This window comes from Empidonax traillii, unplaced genomic scaffold, assembly GCF_003031625.1.
Source record: "Empidonax traillii isolate 1590-97213 ecotype Southwest subspecies unplaced genomic scaffold, ASM303162v1 scaffold926:size687835, whole genome shotgun sequence".
NCBI lineage: Eukaryota > Metazoa > Chordata > Aves > Passeriformes > Tyrannidae > Empidonax > Empidonax traillii.
Window position 1 is genome coordinate 459,390 of NW_020956119.1, and position 20,759 is coordinate 480,148.

General features: G+C 42.1%; 1 protein-coding gene across 1 annotated transcript in view; it reads right to left on the reverse strand.

Annotated features, from left to right (window-relative positions):
- Positions 1 to 8,606: 8,606 nt before the first annotated feature.
- POLR1D (RNA polymerase I and III subunit D) overlaps positions 8,607 to 20,759 on the reverse strand; it is a 20,411-nt gene continuing 8,258 nt past the window's right edge. The window contains exons 2-3 of the mRNA XM_027903047.1: positions 17,593 to 17,667; positions 8,607 to 9,987 (exon numbers count right to left, since the gene is read on the reverse strand). Of these exons, the coding sequence (XP_027758848.1) occupies positions 9,702 to 9,987; positions 17,593 to 17,667 (361 nt within the window). The 3' untranslated portion in view covers positions 8,607 to 9,701. The remainder of the gene's footprint in view (positions 9,988 to 17,592; positions 17,668 to 20,759) is intronic.

A 20,759-nucleotide genomic window follows, 5' to 3' on the forward strand; every position in this document is an offset into this window, starting at 1 on the left:
TGGCCCTGGAAGGGTTAAATGCTTTGTGGTGAGGTGGGACAAACTTCACTTAAACTCAATTCTGTGGCCAGCCTGATTGTTTTGACACCTGCGCTATGTGTGGGATGGCATGGTCTCCTTTGTGGTGCATAATGACACATCTTCATTATTGTTCTAATACTCTGAAAAAAAAAAAAAAATCCCTAATCTTTCTGTGGTGCCAGTGACTGTAACAATGCCGGGACGTTTTATTTTCCTCCTTGCTCTCTCTTTCCCTTAACCCACTATTGTTGCCATAGCCACGATGGTGCAGTACTGCTGGTTCGGGGAAGTTTCTGTACTGTACCGCCCTGAGCTTATTGTTTAAATCTGTATTATTCAACTGTTCTGAAGATTTACATTTTTAATGGCTCATTTATGTAATCCCATAAATAAAGTAGCAGAAAAGCATCCCACACAAATGAGTGAATTGGGGTTTGAAAAAAGCTGCTGAAGCAGGTCACTCAGGGTCTCAGCTGCGGGGCCTTGATTGGTATCAGCGATATAACCACTGTGGCAATGGACTTAAGACCACCCAGTCAGCCCCAAAATGGTGCATTACCAGGGAATAGTGGAATGGTGCTATAGTTCAATCTCCCCTATTTAACAGGGAGCAGAGTTCTGCTGCAAAAACCATTTTAGCCTCAGACTCATTTACCTTATTGCTTTGACAGCTGCACCTCTCCTGCCGTAAAGTTTAGATGATTAGCTTTTCCCTCCTTGCAGCTGATGGTGATAGTTGTGGTTTTTTTTCTTAACCAGTATATTCCTGAAGCTGATAAATTCCCTCTGAAGAGGCTGTGAATTCAAGCACCTGCCTGAAGAATTTGTTTTACAAACTGAGCACTGAGATGGAGATATGTTCTAACAATTCTAAGCTTCTCCCCGCTGCTCTCCTTGCTGGCTCCCTCCCAACACATAAATCCTTGATGAACTATAAATCCTTTGAGCAGCAGAAGTGAATTTGTAGCTGTAATGGTGCTAATGAAAGATGGTGAAGATATTTTGTTTCCAGTCAGTTCTCACCCTTCAAAATTGATTCTTACTTGTTAACTCAAAGAGCAGCCACACAGCTGCTGTGCATTTGGAGTACTCTGTGTTGGGTGCATCTCCTGAAGCACCCTGCTCTCCAGGACAGGTACCAACAGCCAGCTGCAAGGCCCACACCTCACACCTTCACACTAGTCGGTGCAGTCTGGGAGAAATCCACCCAATTCCAGTCCTGTGACCCTGGCACAGCTTTGACTCCACCCCAGAGTGCCCAGGCTTAAGGTACTGCAGCTAGGCAGATTTGAGGCAGCAGCCTTGGGGCTGGAGGACCACACTGATGTATCTGCAGAGAGCTGGTCCTCAGTACGAGCCCTCATTGCCTGGACTGCCTGATCTCCATGGGAGCTCAGGTCACAGCAAGGTGGGGGAGCAGGGGCAGAGGGACAAGCTGGTGCGGCCTGACAAACAGACACAGGACTGGCCATTCCTTCTCTTCGTCCCCAGCTCTTCTGGGGATCCCAGCTGGTGCAGCACATTTTGAAAACGGTTTGCTCTCCTGTACCTTCCAATGGACACCCTGCAGCTGCACCAGGGAAGCTTGGCCGTGGCATGAGCTGAGACCCCATTGTGGTGGGCACCTCCCCCAAGGGCCTGCCATTTCCCACCTCCCAGACTGTACTGACAGGTAACAATGGGCACCATCCTTTTCCTGCCACAGGAGAGCCAGGCCAGGTCCTCACAGCGCTGCGCCCACACATCTTCCCTCCTCCCAGAAAGCTGTGGGAGTGCACGGCTGTGGAGACAGTCCCATCCATCCTCCCTGGCTCTTCCCCAAGGCTGTCAGGGTAAGCACCAGCCAAGGCACTGTCTGGAGGATAGACAAGCCCCACACAGTCAGGGCCAAAGCGATGCGACCCGTCTCCAGCACCCCAACCGTGATACAAGGTCTGCTGTTACTGACACATCAATGCCACCCTCTCCATGCACAAACATTCTAGGTGCAGAGGAACAAGGTGTTTCCCCCTAATCTGAAAGCAAAGCAGCTCTTTACACAGGTACGCCTGTGGGAAGCTCTGTTGGCAGATAAACCGCAGTGGTCTGCAGAGAAGGGACAGCCGGACAATAGCCCTTCCTCAGTTTACCTGCTGGATCTCATTCTGCCCGGCTGCATGGAGCTGAGTCAAAGGAAGCTGCTCCGAGGCAGGGAGCAGGCAGCAAAACAAAGGCAGGGAGAATACCAGCCGGCCCAAAGGAACAGTGGGGAAGCTGGTAATTGGGCCGTGTGCATTTGGTTTTCGCCAGGCTAGCAGTTTGTTTTTCTCAGGCTGGAGCCTAGACTGAAAGAGACACGGAGCTATTAAAGAACTCAACCTAGAAAGGAGAAAAAAAAAAGAAAAATTGTTGGCAGCGACGGCTGGAGGTGAATGTCAAGTAATGAGAGTGTGGTGGGGGCTGTTTGCTCTTTCCCAAGGGTGGAGATGCCTGGAAAATTATTTTCAATGGGCAAAGAAAACTGAAGTTTACATGAAAGTCATCCCAGTGGACTTTTATTGCTAGTTTAACTCATTTCTCAGACAGCAGAGAGCTTACTGGGCAGGATGCAATAGGTCCTGCTACAGAAAGGTAGAGCTGTGTCTTCCTGGTCCCTTCCTTGCTGCAAGTTTCCTGCAGGGATCCAAATCTAAATGGGACCTGCTGGTGAGGCAGACCTAGAGCCACACTCAGGAAGGGATTCCCCCACAGTGGGACTGATCCTCAGTTCTTTTGCCAGCAGATGATGGAAGGAGCTGCACATCCACCTGCAGGTCTGTAGCACTTCTAGCAGGCAGGATGTGTGCAGGAGCTCAGGGCAGATGAAAAGCCATGCTCATGCAGCACTACCCCTGGGATGCTTCATCCTGCTCTAGCCCAACAGCTTGCAAATGCCAGGTGTCAGCACGGAGGACTGTGATTCCTTGTATGTATTTGCAAAGCACACTACAGATATAAAAATTTCAATAAGGTAACCAACCACCCTATATCTAAGCCTGGTGACAGGGAGGGAAAATATATTTGCAAACCCTTTCCCTTTTAGTTCAGGGAGAACTTGCCTTGAGCCTTGAGGTTTTCACCTGCACTTAAAGGTGATGTGAAATTCTGCAGCTGGCAGTCCTGAAGGCTGGGAAAGCAGCACCCAAATCATAAGCCCCAGGGGGAAAAACAGGACCAGTAGGAGCTGATCTTCTGGCTTCCCTCCCCCTTTAACCTACGTGCCAGTGGCCCAATGGAGACAGAGCGAGGTGCTGAGCGTGTGCCAGCCAGCTCAGCTCTGCTGATGGCAGCACAGCTTAACTGATTCACACCAGATGAGGGTTTACCCATTGGCACAGTACCATCTGCTTCCCTAGGATCCCATGCTTTCTCACAGAGATTCATTCAGCTGGAATGGTCTCAGGTATTTGACATGAAGGAGGTCCTTCCAGCAGCCATGCCCCACACAGCATCTTGCTGGAGTCCTGAGGGAGGGAGGTGGAGGGCCAGACCATGGGAAACTTCACTTGCCTCTCCTTGAGGCATCCCCCAACTTAGTAAATCAAGACCAGGATGGAAAAAAGGGGGTAACATTTGCAGTCAAACTCTTTTCTAGACGAAACATACTCTGTTCTCCAAGGACTTTGCAGATGCCTTCTCTGCATGGAGGAGCATCAGAAACCATCAATGCCATGAAACCACAGCAACACCACGGCTTTAGCAATGCCATGGATTATGCTGAAAAGTGATATTTTAATTTAGAGATCTGCTGTGGCAGAGTTGTCAAATTTTAGACATCCAGATTGACACCAACTATTTTGCTTACCTTTGTTTTGGCTTTAGCTATTACTCTGGTGTCTGCTAATATGGTAGGGAGAGAAAACAGTATTGGAATATAATATACAGAATTAGGATGAAGTAATAGTTCGCTTAGAGCCTCACGTGTTATATTTATTTCTTAATATTCTTATTACTGAACTTAAACAATAGCTCATTACCAGCAACTGTCGGTTGTGGCTGTTGGATTAGCTGCTTGCTGGCATTTTTCTCTCTCATGTTTCCCAAAACCAGACTTTGGTTGTGTTTACACAATTGATATTGAGCTGAGTGCAGTATCACTGCTGTAGCACTTTCTGCAGGCTTCCACCATTCCATCTGTGTGTCCCAGAAAGGCATGGACAGCCTGGATAGGCCATGGGTTTCATGGCGAGTGGGGGACCAGGGACATGCCTGCCTGGAGGCGAATGTGTGTGCTCCTGCTTGGCAGGAGGGAGAAACAAGACCACACCAAGAATACTGCAGCTGCTGACTGCCCAAGTAAACAACAGGTCATGTCCCTGCATTCTCTCTTCATACCACGGTCCTGTGTTCATGATCCTCTTTCAGACAGTCCATGACAAAACTGAACACCCCCAAGCCAGAACCCTGCAGTGGCCAACTGGATGGAGACACAAACCAAGGAAGGATCTCCACAAAGTGAACTTTACTGAAACTTCTAAATATACAACTAAAAGGATCAATGTTTTACTTTTTCCGTATTATTTTAATTACCCTATGTTTGTGACAAGCATCAGAATCAACTCCCTCAAGTTTCAGGGCTTGTGCCTTCAGCCTTAAAGCTGACAAACGTTATGGATCTTTGCGATCTCAGCACAGACCCGAGATGGGTCAGAACTGATGAGAGAGCAGGAAAAACTCTCACTGTACTGTGTTTGCTGCCCAAGGGAACAGGAACTGGGTGCGATGGGGTAGTCACAGTTCCTCTCACACACAGGCGCATTGGTGCAGGTAGGAGGGTGGCAAAGAGCAGCGGGGTTTCCATTCTGCTCTGTCACCTCTTTGGGATTGTACTTTTAAGACTTGAGTTCAATTAAATCTCCAGTTATACTGGTTTTCTACAGTGGTCTAGACAGCCTTTTCTCAATCAAAGATGCCATTAAAGATGCCAATGCCTTCAATTTCTGACAGTTTTCATTTTTGCCTTTGTGATTGTAGCGTCATACCCTTGTAAGGCACCTCCTGTGACTGTGTTCCAGCCTGCATGACACCGAGATGATAGAACACAAGTCTGTTTGTCATGTGATACTCCAGACTGTAACAGTGCTTCATGGGCATACAGAGGGCCTGACATTATCAACATGAGGCTGTGATATGATTTTCTCAAAGCATCCCCCTGTATCTATGCTGGGTAACCCCATATCTCAAATCCCCACTATAGAGATCAAATTAATCCTGTCCTGCTCACTGCCAAAGCCATGCTCAGCCATGACATGTCCACACCCAGTCACGGTTCGTGGCACTGGTACCTAGCAGGTCTGGAGGCCACAGGGCTGCACGAGCCTGTGGGACCTTACCAAACACGGACGCATTGGAAAGCTGATGGCCACCTGCAGAGGAGCCCAAGAGAATGGAAAATGGGTGAGGAACACAGCCTACAGTACTTATGGCCATGCAAAACCTATTCTTTATGGTTCAGACATATCCACAGAGAAAACCTAAGAGCCTACAAGGAAGTCATAAATGGGGAACTGAACTCTTCTCCAGAAACCCACAGTAACATTACAGGTGACCATATCCCCTCCCCAGAGGACCACACCTTTTCCCACACAGTGTTTGTGCAGCTGACCCTACAGGATGCTCTTGGAAGAGCTACACAGAACTTGCACCGTTCCTTAGCCTAAAGTCTTTGGCTCAACATTCCAGCTGTAACACAAGGCTCATCATTTTGGGTAGCAGTGAATATTGTATGAACAGCAATTTTGCATAAATGTAGCTTATTCTTTTTGTTTTCTCTTACAAACAAAAGTTTATTTTTTGCTGCATGCAGATGGAGAGTCAATGTTTTGAGATTCAATATGGATTTTGCCTTCTAGAAACATTTTATAAGGTGAGGGGTAATGGCGTGAGGATGATAAAACTGCATTTAATAAATTTAGAGTCTAAGCAATACTGAAATGATGTAAAATAAACAAGGAAAATACATCCACAGTCTTCATATGAGACTTTGAGAGGCTGCTAAATATTTGGCATAAAAGTATTTGAGCTTTTTTTGTCTTAAGACTATCATATCTGAAAATAAGTGTGTGAATATATACTGTTTGCAAAATTTTTTCAGGCTGTCTTTTAATTGGAGCTATGCACTCTTTAACACTTACTCTTGATTATTTCCTGTTGACAGTCACTAAAACAAAGAGTGTATATTAATGCAGACAAGAGTTTCATTCATAGATGGTGAGTTACAACAGGATTATTTGCAAGTGCAAAGATCACTCACATGAATAAAGATTTGGTGGATCAGTGACTCCACTGATAAAATGGATAGAATCCTTCTCCAAACACAATCCAGATGTGTTTTCTTGCTATTTATCCAAGCAGGTCTGCTTTTGTGTTGTTCCAGTTTAATTAACCGAAAAGACATAATTATTAATGAGAGCTCTGATAGGACAGGAAAGGAAACATGCTTCTTGGTGACCAACTTGCAGCCACAACAACAAAAAAAATCCTAGTTCTGTGCAGGAAAAGTAACCCCCTCCTGCTATATTATTCAATTGATCTACAAACATTTACATCTCCTTTGTTAACTAGTTTTCTGTAGAAATGTCATGATCACTAAAGAACGCTCTTACAAGTGGACCTCAAGAAACTTCTGTTTTAGACTGATACAGTCTAAAAAAGAGGGTCTGTTTTTGCTTTTAAGTCGTGTTATAAGTGAAATGTGTTGGGCTTTTTCTGGATGTTTGTGATTCAGTGTAAATAATTCAAACTGCATTTTACAAAGTAGGAGAGGTTGTACAATAAACATAAGAACTGCATGGTACTATATCTCTGCAAGTCAAAACTAATGAAAGTATTTCATAAAGGCTACACAGAACGTTTTCTTCTCCTCTCCTCATACTGTTTTGTGATCTGCATTCAGTATCAAGTTGATGAACATTTGGAAGGTTTCTGTTCAACATAATAATAAAGTCTAATAAGCAAGTTGTTCTGGCTACGGGAAGAGAATAGCTTCACCTGAATAAACTCCGTCACCCACACTGTGCACTGGAACTAAACAGAGACAACCTTGGTAGCTCATAGGTAAACAAGAAACACCTGTGAAGTGACACTGCAGGAACACTAAAGGTGCATTCCCCTCCCATGAGAGTAACTAGGCTGCAATGCTCCACTATGGGAAGCTGAGACCAAGAACACACCATTTATTTACGTGTTTATACTTAAGGACTAGGCACTTTTACAAGTTACAAGTGTTCTGAGTTACAGCAGTTAGTAACACATTTTGGTAAGTCATGCCCAAGTTTTAATTTTCAGGGTTAAATACCATCTTTAAGATACCTTATAATCATGATGCTGGTGCTGCACAGTGTAAGCAACTGCAGACAAAATACAAACCTGGCCTTATACACCCAATTTCCTATCAAAAAATTCATCAGCAGATGATCACTGCGATCCCTTCTAAGTTTACCCATTCTGTGATTCTGTGAAGAGTTGCCTTAAGAACAGCCAACAAGCAGCACAGGATTTTGTTTTTATTAAGTATGCTTATTAAAGACAGCATTAAAAGATGGAATTAACCAATACAAAATACATAATTTGTGTATATTCTTTAAGTCAGAAAAATGTGGAATTAGATCTGGACCTACCACCACCGCCACCAAAACAGGCTTTCTCCAGTTGTCTGTGCTGGTCATGTCAGATCCTTTAGTTGAGCATTTCCGGTATGTAAGCATTATCAACAATCCAGACTAATTTTGAAAGCATACTCTAATCAGCTTCCCTACCTGAAAGCCTGGCATAAATTATTTTAGAATCAACAACAGTCCTTATTCTAAAGAGGTGTTTGAAGGTCTGACTGTTGAAAGCTCTCAGGACGGTGTATTATCAGCACAAGCCAGACCAGCAAGAATTCACAAAAATTTGTTCTGTGGAAAATCTCCAGTCCAAATCCTGACCAATGGTGAGAATAATTCTCTGCTGCAGTCACATCCATCCAGAACTGTCACTGCAGCAGAGTCCAGATGGTATTATAGCTGCCGTCCTTCCAAAAAGGATTACTAAGGAGTACACAACCAGCTCGCAGCAAAATAAGGACTGCAAACAACTTCACTTTATTTAAACCAAATACAGGCCTACATTCTCCAAAGATACTACTCTTTCATTGATCCCACTTGAATTACTATAAATTTCCTGAAAGGCTGGGATTTCTATTCTAGTGCTATAGTTCCTGCAGGGAAATAGAGGAACTGTCCACAGTTCCTCTGTGGAAACGTTGAAGTATCCCACTTCGTTGGGTATGCTGATCCTGGCAGTTGCCGGTGGGCTCAAAGCCAGTTAAACTACCTTCCCATTACTCAGAAGAGTAATTCCCAGCTCATGCACCAAAATTCAGCCACAGCAGATCTCCACTTTGGAGTTCTCATCCCCTACCTAACAGGAGCTTTCCAAGAGATGGGCAAGTGCGGCAAGGCTAGGTGCAGACACGCCTATAGGTGGCACTCTTGCCCTGGCTCAACACGGAAGGACCACGAAGCCCGCGTTCCCTTGGAGGAGAGAGTCAAGAAACACATTCAAGCATTAATTCCACAGGGCACTTCCAATGAACGTTTTCGATTTTATTGTCACCACACTTAAAAACGTAAACCTATGTTCAAAACAGTCATTACTGAGAACAGTGAAATACAAAATATTTCACACAGAAATTTGTTACAGTAACACAAACAGAAGTGAGACGTAGAATATGCCGATGTGTATTATTTGTGCTCCCAGTCACAAGTTTAAGAACTGTACCACTACAGAATTGTTACACAGGCTTGGAAAGTGAGCATTTTACTGTTTTTGAGCATCACCTTTGCATTTCTAGTATTACACAATTACTTTGAAACTTCCTAGCAGTGGACAGGGAACACAAAAATTTTGTCTTCAGGGTTTGTTTTGAAAGCACCGAGACAACAGACTGTTCAAACTACTTCCTTACAGAGGGAAGTCTAAACAGAGACAATTATTGCAGTTACAGCTTTTTAGGGGTAATGTTTATGATTATATATGAGAGATTTGTGCATATACAATAACAAGCAAAATCGGAATTTTCCTGGTAGTTCCTCCTGAAAAGCAAAGCTGGTGTTGCCCATTTTAAATTTGTTCTTTTTACACTAAAGAAAGCAGTCTCTTATATTCTGTTAAAAATGCATGTGCTTGGCCAGGTACTAACCAGCTTTCTCTGCCTCTAGATTCTGTAAAACTAAATTAACCCAAATAAGCAAAATTTTTTTATTGGTTAGCAGCAAAGAAATTCTGTAAACTTCACACAATGAATAAATCTCTGCTTAATTTAAATTTATTTCCAAAAAAGTGACATGACTAAATGATTTGTATCAGATAGAGACACACGAATCACACTCCATCACCAAGACCCTAAGCTTAGTCAGAATGGGACAGAGCATTGGAGCAAAGGGAAAGGAATGTCTGCTCTAAAACGACTGGAGGATTTATGATGCACTTTGCTTTTCTCTTAAAGGTCCCAAAGAAAGTTTTCTAAAGCTACCTCAAGGTTACTTCTCACACAAGCAACTTGGTTCAAAACTCAGGTTTGAACAGCATCTCTTCCTGAAAAACTGAGACATCCCTGCTGTCCTACACTTAATGACATTCCTGACTTGTAACAACACATACTTGTCACTCTCTTCTCCTCATCGCTTGCTTGATCGCTTTTCATGCTTGTCTTTTGTGTGCTGGTTCCTGGTTTGGTGCCTTGGAGGAGAGTAGCTGACTCTCCTTCTGGACTGAAAGCTGGGTGTATATGGGTGGATTCTGCGTTTCTTTGGTTTTTCTTCTTTCCTGCTTTTGTTTGGCTCAGACTCCTTATTGTCTTCCTTTTGCTCACGTTCTTGGTCTTGTTCTTTTTGAGATGGTAATGTGTTTTTGATAGTATTAATAAGAAATCTTTTATTTGTACCAGCAAGAGGACATTTCAACCTGTAAAGAAATTTAAAAGTGATCAAAAGACAAGATAAAAACATCCTGAAACAAGATTTAAACCTCAGTGATTTTTTAAGACAGGTTTGTGATTTTGGCTTTCCTTGCATGCCACCTAGTGTAAACTCTCAGTACAGAAAAACATGTTCAAGGTTATCTCCATTCTCCCTCTGTCTTACTCTTTATGGGAAGAAAATTACTTCAACATAGTGAAAATCCACATGATTTTCACAAGGTAGCGTGTTCAGGGGGAAACAGAGGTTGATGGTGCTTAACTTAGGTATTCAGGAATCAAATATTTAGTAACATTTTCTAAGTCGAATCAGAATGGTTTATAAAGATGACCATCTTTTAAAGTCAGCATTATCTACTGAACTCTGATATTCAGGAAGTGAGACACACATGCACGAAGAACCCAAAGAGCTGTAGCAAAATAACATATATAGGAAGCATACCATTTTTAACATATCTTGCAACTACCAAAGAGTATTATTTCTTTCTTTTTTTAAATGGAAAGGATACTTATCCAACTATTTACCATTTTGTCTGACACTCTCCTCTCACAGCTTAACACTTTTGCACACAATTTATCAGCCAGTTTCAGTAAACAAGTATCATATATTTCCTTCCCAATTTACCACCTTTTAAAGAATGGAATGAGAAAAAAAAAATTTGAATACATTCCTACAGAAAGCAGAAATCACTCTGAAGACTTTGTTTATAGTTGGAGCCACTGTATTTGTCTTTCCAACATTTCTGAGAGAAGTTACAGGATTACTTTAAGAAAATCAGAGCTGTTGGAGATCACAGTGCCACTTACTGAATCAACCACACAGGAATCCTAACACCACAATGTTAAGATCATCTATTCTACTTGAATGTTCTGTGGAAGTATAGAAATCATACCCTATTTAAAAACCTTTGGCACCTCTAAACAATTAGAGGAATCAGAACAATAAGCAAATTGCAATAAAGATCACACCTGATTATTTAGTTTACTTCATGACTTAACTGGACATGGCATTTACCATGTTTTGCTTCAGGTCTGCCTACTAAGCATTCCTGAAAATTGTTCTTGTCCTAAATCCTCAAGGAACTTAGAAGAGTAATTGTACAAGTATACATTGAACAGCCATGCTGTTTTATTTCCACTAGGTATTTCCTGACACATTTCTATAGCATAGCTAGTTTTAGAATTTTCTAAACTTTCTGCATAGAAATCTACACTGTTTTGCTCAATCCCTGGTTTAAAATAATAATAAAAAGTCTAAATCTTTATCTAGTATAGCTGTTTCGTAAATTAGGGAGACAATATTTATCCATTAATTGTATTCTGAGTAAAAACACAAGGCTAATAAATGTCAATAGAACAGGGTTTGTACTTAAAGCTACATCACCTATGAACATGGTGTGGTACAGGTTACACCGAGGACATAACACAAACCAGCCAACATTTAAGTTCTCCGTGCATCTCACGCGCGCATTACACTGTTGTAACTCAACATTTCCTACTCAGGAATGGAGCTTTCTCTAGGCTGCATTCAGGCAAAAACTATTTCACATTTGTTCTCCTTCCCCTTGCTTTTTTTTAAGAGCTAACGCATTGATTTAAGTGCTAATATATATAGTGCCAGAAGAAGACAATCTGCCCTAAATAAATTCATCTGGCTGAAGTATTTATTTCTTTTTGACACTAGGAGTGCTGCCTGAGCTATACTAAGAATGAAAACTGATGAGAAATGCAGGACTTGAGAGTCAGTCAAGAGATGCCATTAGTTAACCATCGTACAGTGATATAAGTGAGCCACCAGGCTTTCACGGAGCAGCAGTAAGTCATGGCACTGAAGGAAAACATTAGCCCTTAGTTTTATTGACCTCAGACTTCAACAAAGCAAATCCTGCCTTCAAGTCTTAAAGGAAATGAGATGTATGGCACATGCTACGTTACACACAAGCACATGTTTACATATATCCATGGTATATACAGAACTCTAAAAGTGAACTGTATTAATCCACCAACATCTTTGAGAGCATTTCTAATGGTGAGAAAATTGATATCCCCAAATACAAGCCTTTGGCTCACTGTAGGGTCTGATCCTGCAATGCTCAATTCACTGACAGCTCTGCCTTCAATGTGAGTTCTGAAGGGCTGGGAGGCAAGCTCAGCTTATGCAAGGTGGAACACAATACTGCTGACTAGTAAATAGTGCCACAGAACTGAATTGAGAAGCTTTTCTTTATAACTAATGACAAAAAAAGAAGACGTGTTAAAGAACATTAAAGTTCTGAACTGTAGCGTGCCCCAAGCAGGGCTGCAGGTGTGACTGAAGCAAGCACACACCCTGCAATGCTAGAGCAGTCTTGTCTACAAAACAGACTCCAGCTCTGTCGCAGCGTGTTCACTCAGCACTAAGGTTCACTTTTTGCTTTGCATGCTCCAATAAGCTAAACCAACCTATTATTACCAGGAGAATCTTGCCTCCCTCCACAGGTAAGCCTCACACACCCCAAAATCTCTCCACTATGCAATGACCAAGACAGTGCAGTGTATTGTCAAAATACAATATTAATGTCAAAATGTAATGGCATTGCATTTTGAGAAAAGAAAAATTAAATCCATCATTGTGAACGTAGGTCAAATCTTAACTAATAACACAATTTCCAAACGACACCTGCCATCCAGTGAAGCAGTGATATTCAGCACAGAAGTATAGGTACTATCCAAGTTCTTAACAGTAGAAACATGCCAACGGTATTTAAGACACAAGAGTACAGTGCCATGCGCCACAGCCTTTTCTCTGCTGAGTAACCAGACACGTCAAACAGGCTTGGCACAGCAAGGCTCATCTTTTACAGACTAAAAGCACATCTTTCCAGGAAACAAAGTTTATTATGGATGAACTGACAAGTACATTTCTACCATTTCCAAAATGCCACAGAAAATACTTAATAGAAGAGTGACTGAAGGAAAAAAAAAAGGCAGTTAGAGGTTGTTTTGCCAAAGCAACTAATCTATGCTATTACCCTTTCACAGGGGACCTCACAGAAGAGGATGCCTGGGAGGACATTGCAAGATTTTAAATATGGTCTTGGCAACTAGGTACAGCTGGCAGGGCTTTGTAGAACCACAGAATGGCCTGGGTTGGCAGGGACCTTAACAATTATCTAGTTCCAACCTTGCTGTCATGAGTTCTTTCACTAGACCAGGTTGCTTAGAGCTTCATCCAGCCTGGCCTTGAACACTTCCAGAGAAGAGACATCCACAACTTCTCTGGGCAACCTGTTCCAGTGACAACTTGACTTGGGATTAGAACATGTGCTCTGATTACAAGATTTTAACATAGTTACTTTCAAATTGCTATCTGTGCCCTGTTTCTCCTCCTCCTTCTCCTCACATTCAAAAGAAAGATGCAGTGGAATCACACTGCAGTGTTTCTGCACATCACACAACACCCATTCAAAGACAAGATGCAATACAGCATTTCACAGTTCCGGTGCCCTCATCATCATTTTGTATTTTGCTGTACTTCTAACAGATTTGGTATTGAACAGAAAGCTATCTATAGGAATGAAAGGAATTTTAGGATTGCTTTACAAGGAATAGAGTTAAAAATAATTTAATGCTTCAAAAATTTATCTTTTTGCAATTTCATCTGCTCTTACAATGCAGAGTTGAACAAACCATCCAAAAATATCCTGTTTTCCATTTCTTACTTTACATAAGCTTCTCAAGTAAGCCGAGAAGGCTATATTCAGTTTAGCTACCAGCATCTTTGAAGATCAGACCTACACAACAGAGGAAAAAAAAGCCTCTAGAACTTTTTTCACGCAGTAGCTTTTGTAGCATTTTAACTGCCTTTCTTAATTAAACGACAACAACTGCTTAAAATGGGATCCAACTACATTGCTACAGAGAAGCTTATGAATTATGTACATAGCACCAAGAGAAACACTTAAGGAAAGCTGAACTTGTAGCTTTATTTTAACTAGACATACAATGGAAACTCTCAAATATCCTATACCTTTATTCCATCTATATCCAACAGGTTCTGATGAAAAAAGGATAAATTCATTGAACTATTTCAGGTGTTCTCACACTGTTTGTTCACAGCTTCTCACTCTGGATCCAGCTGGTCCTTCAAATGTTAGCTTCCAAACAGCTGCTTGGACGTCTTTTCTCATCTCAGAACTTCCAGCATCACAGCATCATCACTGAGATTCAGCCACAGTTTCTGCTCTCTTCTGCTCAAGATTTCCAGGATTAAGACACCTTCAGAAGAGGATTCTCCCTTCCCCTTCTCTGGGACATTTCCTTATTTCTGATTAGCTGCACTAATGCTTGAGCCAGATACATCAGCAGCAGGATCTACATCACGTGTAATCCTAAGGATGTAGGAGATGCCCCAAAAAGAGTCACCATGGCCATAGAGTACATACAAAAGGAACATTTCAGGAACTACAAAGACTGCATTGCTGAGTGAAATCTACAAATACAAATATCCAGCATTTCTTGGATTCACGTACCATGGACGTAGATACTGCCTATCTGAGCAGTCCGGAGAGTATGGAGACTGCAGAGCTGAGACTCTTAAACAATTAAAAGTTCATGCAGTCCACTGCCAATACTGACAGTTGCTCAATGTCCCGAAAGTCTCTGATAATTTCCCTTCCTGCACAAGCTCTTGCCCAATATCACTGCCAACTTCATTGTTGGTTGCTTGTCCCAAACAGGGACAAGCCTTTCTACTACTAGCCTCTAACCTGTACAAGCTGCATCTCCTGCCCATGTCATCCACACTAATCTTGTAAGACAATGTAGCACCAGCAAAAAATTCCCAAACTGGAAAAAATACTTGCAACACTGTCCCATATTTGAAGGCTGTCTCTGAATGAAAGACTGAGCTAAAGGCTGACTGCTTTCTACACTTTTTATGTACCTGTCAGCTAAGCTAGCTTGAATGCCTGTAATTTAGGCTGCAGCAGCAGCTGACTATCCATCTCAAATGATGAGATATCAAAAGGTTAGGCAGGGGTGCTTGGGGAACTTTTTCAAACAGTGCACTTGAGCTATGGAGAATGAATCACTCTGGACAGCAAAAGAGCATCAGCTTAAACCTGAAAGCAGTCCCAAAACAATATTCAGAGGCTTGCTGGCTAAGACTTTGCGGCCACCAACACCCATCAGGAGACACTACTGTGTACGCACAATGTAATTCTCCCCTACTTCTCCATACACCTCCCTTGAACCAACTCCTGTCAAATGCCACTGACTCCAGAAATGTATTTCCCAGTATTCAACAGCTGCTGGAGAGCAACATATGCGGGAATCAGTGAAGTATGAGCAGTAGTAGCCTCTGCTTCTCCTTACCCAAAGACAGATGGCAGAACATATCTTTTCTTCACAGGCCGAGTTGCTTCAACTTTCCAGTGCCAATGCAGGACTGATGGCCTTACACTAGATGTCTCCAGGGTTTGTGCATCTCTTCTCCAGGACTCCTCTGACAGAGGGTTGAGGAAATCCCAGAAGTCCCCATGAAACACACCTGTAAGCATTTCAAGTTTGGCAAGAAAGGAAGGCTTTGCATTTCACCTGCTAACTCTGTGCTTTTAGACAAGTTGGTGATGACCTCGTCTTTGTTTCTATCAGTTATGCTTTCCAGGATCTGGTCTATTAATACACATTTTCACAAACCAACTTGTCTGCTCATTTCATTTGCTATCCACAGAACTTGAGCAGCAGTTACCTTCCTCTCAGTTCACACCCTGGAAGGTTACATATCAGCCCCGCAGGTAACCTCTGAAGCCCTTTAGGATTTACTTTGTTCCAGGACCAGTTACAACTGATGGCATTTTGCTGGAGTGCGATACTCCACTGAGCATAGTTAAGTTTCCTTACAATATCTTAGTGGTTATATAATTTCTGACATCTATATGCAATACCTATTTGTTGGGCCAGTTCAGAAACACCAGAGCAGAACAAGAGGGCATGAATAATATTAAAGGGATGAGAGCAGGGGCAGCTTGCAGCTGCTGTTCTGTAAGTTGTGCTTGCAGAACTGGACAGCAAAGGCTTAACGAGATTCTGCCTATGGAGGGTTTTATACCTTCCTTACAGCCACACATGCCAGCTGTACAGTACCCTATGCCAAACTCTACAGCAGCAGCATTGTGACAAGTGGGATTACTACTAGTCTCTCTAAGGATAAATTCAGAGAGGGCAAAGTCCCCAAAGATGCATTACATACAAAGAAATCATCTCTGAGAGCATGATATCCTGAGCTGCAGACAGCCCGAAAGTACCTTGAAGAAGGTACTGTAGAGTATTCAGAAAGATATTCAGCAAAGAAATTCCTAGGCACTCGGTATCAGCCACTGATGGAGACAGGGCACTGCAGAGATGGATCCTTTGTTTGATCCAGTATAGCTATTCTCATGTACCTCTGGAGTCAAAAGGATCCTTACTTAACAGTCTCTGTTCAGGATATCACCACAACAATCCCTGTGTCAACAGTCTTCATCTGCCTGAAGTCTTCTTGACAGTCCTCTTCACCTTTAACACAATCCTGGCCTAGCCAGACACTATTTCACTCTAGTGGAATCTGCAGCTGCTCTGAAGAACAGGTCACCCTTGGCTTCCCATCCCCTGGCAGGACTTGGGCATCAGGCTTTAGCAAACTGCCCAGTGCCACAAGCTGATCATAACAGCCAGCTGAACAGGTCCACTACTTTTTTACAGACAAGGAATAAGAAGTAGCCAGACACAGGAGCAGAAGCTCATACACACTTCCAGCAGGTATTCCAGAGCGCACAAGTTGCAGTGAAGTTGGTGGAGGAAGCCAAACCCTACCTACAAATGAGCTTCATGCAGTCAACTGGTGCACTACTTGTGTAAACATCTCTAGATCCAACAGCTTCTTACCAAATAGCTAATCATACACGTTATTTTAAGACGAATGACGCTTCTCAGCATGTTATTACTTTTTTAATTACGCATTACATTCCATTATAATCTAGCTGTAAAATCTGGAATACTGCATTGTATTTCACTTAAGTTTTAAACACTGCGATTCTTTTCCCAGTTGCTATAAAGGTTAGCCCCTGGGTTTTAGGATTATTTTTAGTATTAAAAAATAGCCGTCTTCCAAAACTGGGTTATGCTTGAGTTCACTGAGTTTGGTTTTGGCTAAAATTTACACATGAATTCTCTATTAAAGGATAGTTTATTCCTTAAAACAGAATCTATCCCAGTAATATGGGGATAGTATGTAAGCACATGCACACTTCAGATAGATAGTATTTTTAAGACTCACAAGGTTCCAACCCAAACTTTGCAATGCCATGTATTATAAGGACATATTATTACAAAAGATATTCCCAATTTCCAATTGCTTTGACTTCAACATATTCAGACAAGCAATTTCAGGCAGACAGAATTTACTTGAATTTCTTACCTAGACTCAATTTTTTGCCCAAATTATTATGTGGATGAAAACAAATTATTTAAACACAAAGCACATAAAAAGGTAGAGACTTCTGTCATGCATTAAAATTTAACATTTATTTTGGCATCAGTCAAAGGATTCATTTCCTCTGGGCACAACTTACCAACCCATAGCTCCCATTGTTTCAGCCCTGGTTCTCCCACGTTTTGCCTCTTTAAGTAATTCCTCCACAGCCTTCCTAAATATGAGAAAAGAAACAAGTCACCACTTGCGGAACACAAGAACTTGCCACTTTATGCACACATGTAGGGAAAGTGGATAGCTTCTTCACTGCAGTGAATCAAGCATTAAAGAAGCTACCGAAAACACCTTGACTTTAAGATAATTTGGTTTCCTATGCAACAAGATTGAAAGAAACATTTTGAAATATTAAAAACAAAGTTGTTGTAAATACAACAACAGCCATAGTAAATGAAGAACAGAAATAAAGTAGGCAAAACTGGTGTATTACGCTGAAACGCACAGTCCCTGTCACTTCACTTTGGGAATGTTCTTCCCTGCTGTCACTTTGCTTCGGTTCTTCCTGAAGTCTTTCAACCACAGCAAACCTATTTTGAGCACAGCCGAACACCACCAGTAAAATAGCAAGCAGTCAGATGACAGTAAAATCACTGTAACTATGAGTTGTCAAACTGTACTAACTTTGTGTAACAGAGGAAGAAAAGAGTTCATCTTTGTGACTGTAATCTACATATATACATATATATATATGCACACAAATATATATATATTCCTTTGTTCCAAGGGGAAACCATTCCATCCAGCTAGAATGGAGATCAGTAGATCTGTGCCAGACAGGCAGCAAAGATTCACAGGTCATAACTTTTTCCTTGCGAGTTCACATTTGAAGGGCTTTGCACAGGAATGTGGCCAAGACTTCCACAGAAACCACAGTAGAAAAATGCACTAAAAATTGCAGTATTGCTTCTCTGTGCTTCTCTATTAATGGCACATTGGTTTAAGGTTCCTCACAGAAGTTTCTCTTACCTAAGGTTATTAGTATGATCTCAGTAGCAACTGGGCTTGGGATACTTCAAATCCTTTTTAAGCAGGCATCTGACTGCGAGAACATGTTGCATATCCTGTCATACCACAGGCATTCATGAAAACCAAGTGACTACCCAGGTAAGTTACCATCTGTTAGAGTTGCTGCCCCAAGATGCCAAGTACAGTGTCAGCGACCTCACCAGCTGCTGATGCCTTCCCAGGCAGGGGCAGTGGTGTGTGTGGGATGGTTACTTGCAAGAACACCAAAAAAATGGGTGGAAAACACAGGCTCTACCACTGGAACATGAGAGATGTTGCATACACAGGTTTTCATGAAATTATAGAAAAATTTCTGTTTTCCCCAGACCCTGAATCTGCTATCTCAGCAGCCTAAGCTAGTTTACAGTGATGACAGCAAGAACATATGGCATTTATAAAAGCTTGCCCCAAAGCCTTCAAACAGCAATGTCAGACACAGGCAAGGAAAGAGGAAAAAAGTGTCTGATTTTACTTACCAACTACCAAACTTGGTGATTCTCTTTTGAGAAACTCGACTAGGAGGCAGATTAAAAGCCCGTCAAAATCCTACAAAAAGCCTACAAAATCTGTCACAATTTATAACTAAAATAATAGAGCAAAGTATCTGAGTTACAAAGCGCTAATAAAACATATATATTTTAAACAGTTACAAGTCAGCTTCAGGGAAAACAGCACAGAAAATTAATATGGTGATACTGATTCTATTAACTTAGGTAGGAATTACAGGCCATTAAGTATTTGTAACTTTTTTTTTGGTTATATTAAAGATCAGACTGACTTGGCATTCATCTTAGAAGCCTTCTAAGTCCACACCTGCCTTCATTATCAAATACTGTTCCCTAATATCGGTCTTTCAACATCACTCTTATTCACTGCACCTTTACAAAGCCCTTTCAACTTGCACAGGCAAATTAAACACAATGCTCAGATCCTCTTTGAAATAATGTGTTTCCACTCACTGAACTTATATCCACTACACAAGTAAGCCAAAAGCTATGCAAACAAGATTTTAAAATTTGCTTTTAGAGGCCTCGTGGGACTCCACATTCCTTGCTATCTTCATTTTTACAGCTTGGTTACAATACAAACAGTCCCGTGGCTGCCAGCTTCAATTCAAAGAGCAGCAGTGTGAGCAAAGGGAATGCAGCATGCAACTTTCACATGAGAACTACCCGAACACTGGGGGATTGACAGGAGGGAAAATTAAGGACAGGGGCACACTTAAGAACCCTGTCATCATCCTGGCATCTTTTATAGCAAGCACCACTTAAAACTTTCTCTGGCAATTCTTTTTGAGCAATCAAGCTGCAGAATTACAGTACCAGGAAGGTACAAGCAGTGATATTTTTATCTTCAAGAATGTAGTCCAAGACCTTTTTACATTTCTGAGGTATTACACTTTTTCCTCTCTATATATTACAAGGTTACAGGCAAAGCTCTTGCTGCGTAAATCCTAAAAACCTGTAAGACAAATGCATGTGCCAAAAGAGTAGGAGAATATTAAAGGCTCCCAAGACAGGAAAATGAGAGCTATTTTCTATTCCCCACTCAGGGGAAGAGCTTCATCTTTTTTTTCCCAGAAGATCAAATTGATAGACTGAAAAAAAAAGGAATAATTGTAATAAAGGTATGTCTGATACAGGCAATGAAAACACTGAGTCATTACAGAGACCACCCAATGTTTGTAATCATAAACAACTGCTAGGAGAAGATGTATCATGCTGGAACTGACAGCAAAGAGATCAGGCAGCCACAGTTCCATGCCCAGGTCCAACCAGTAGCAAGGCTGAAAATCTGCTCCCAAGAGGCAGATGCACACACCATACACCTACACTGCCGGCCATACCAATCACAGACAGACACAAGGAGTGCTCACACCAACAGCTTCATCCTGCTCTTCTCTCCAGCCGGGTGTGGGAGCCTCCAAGTCTTCCACCCAACTCTGCTGCTGGTACAGACCATCCCACAGAGCTGGCTGGGATTCCCTGGTCCCCCAGTACACAACCCCATTGTAGTCTTGCCTGCAGAGACACACAGGCACTTATGTGTCTCCACCCTGACTTTATAGTCTCTCCAGCAGGTGGTCAGGACTCCCTGGTGCCCCCAACAGCTCCTCGTGCTCTTGCTCTTGGAGATACAAGCTCACCCTCCAGCTCCCTCCTTATTCACCTACTCACCAGCTATTCCAGCTTGATCTTCATGAGCAGCCACATGTTCCCTCACACACCCATACTTGCTCCAGTA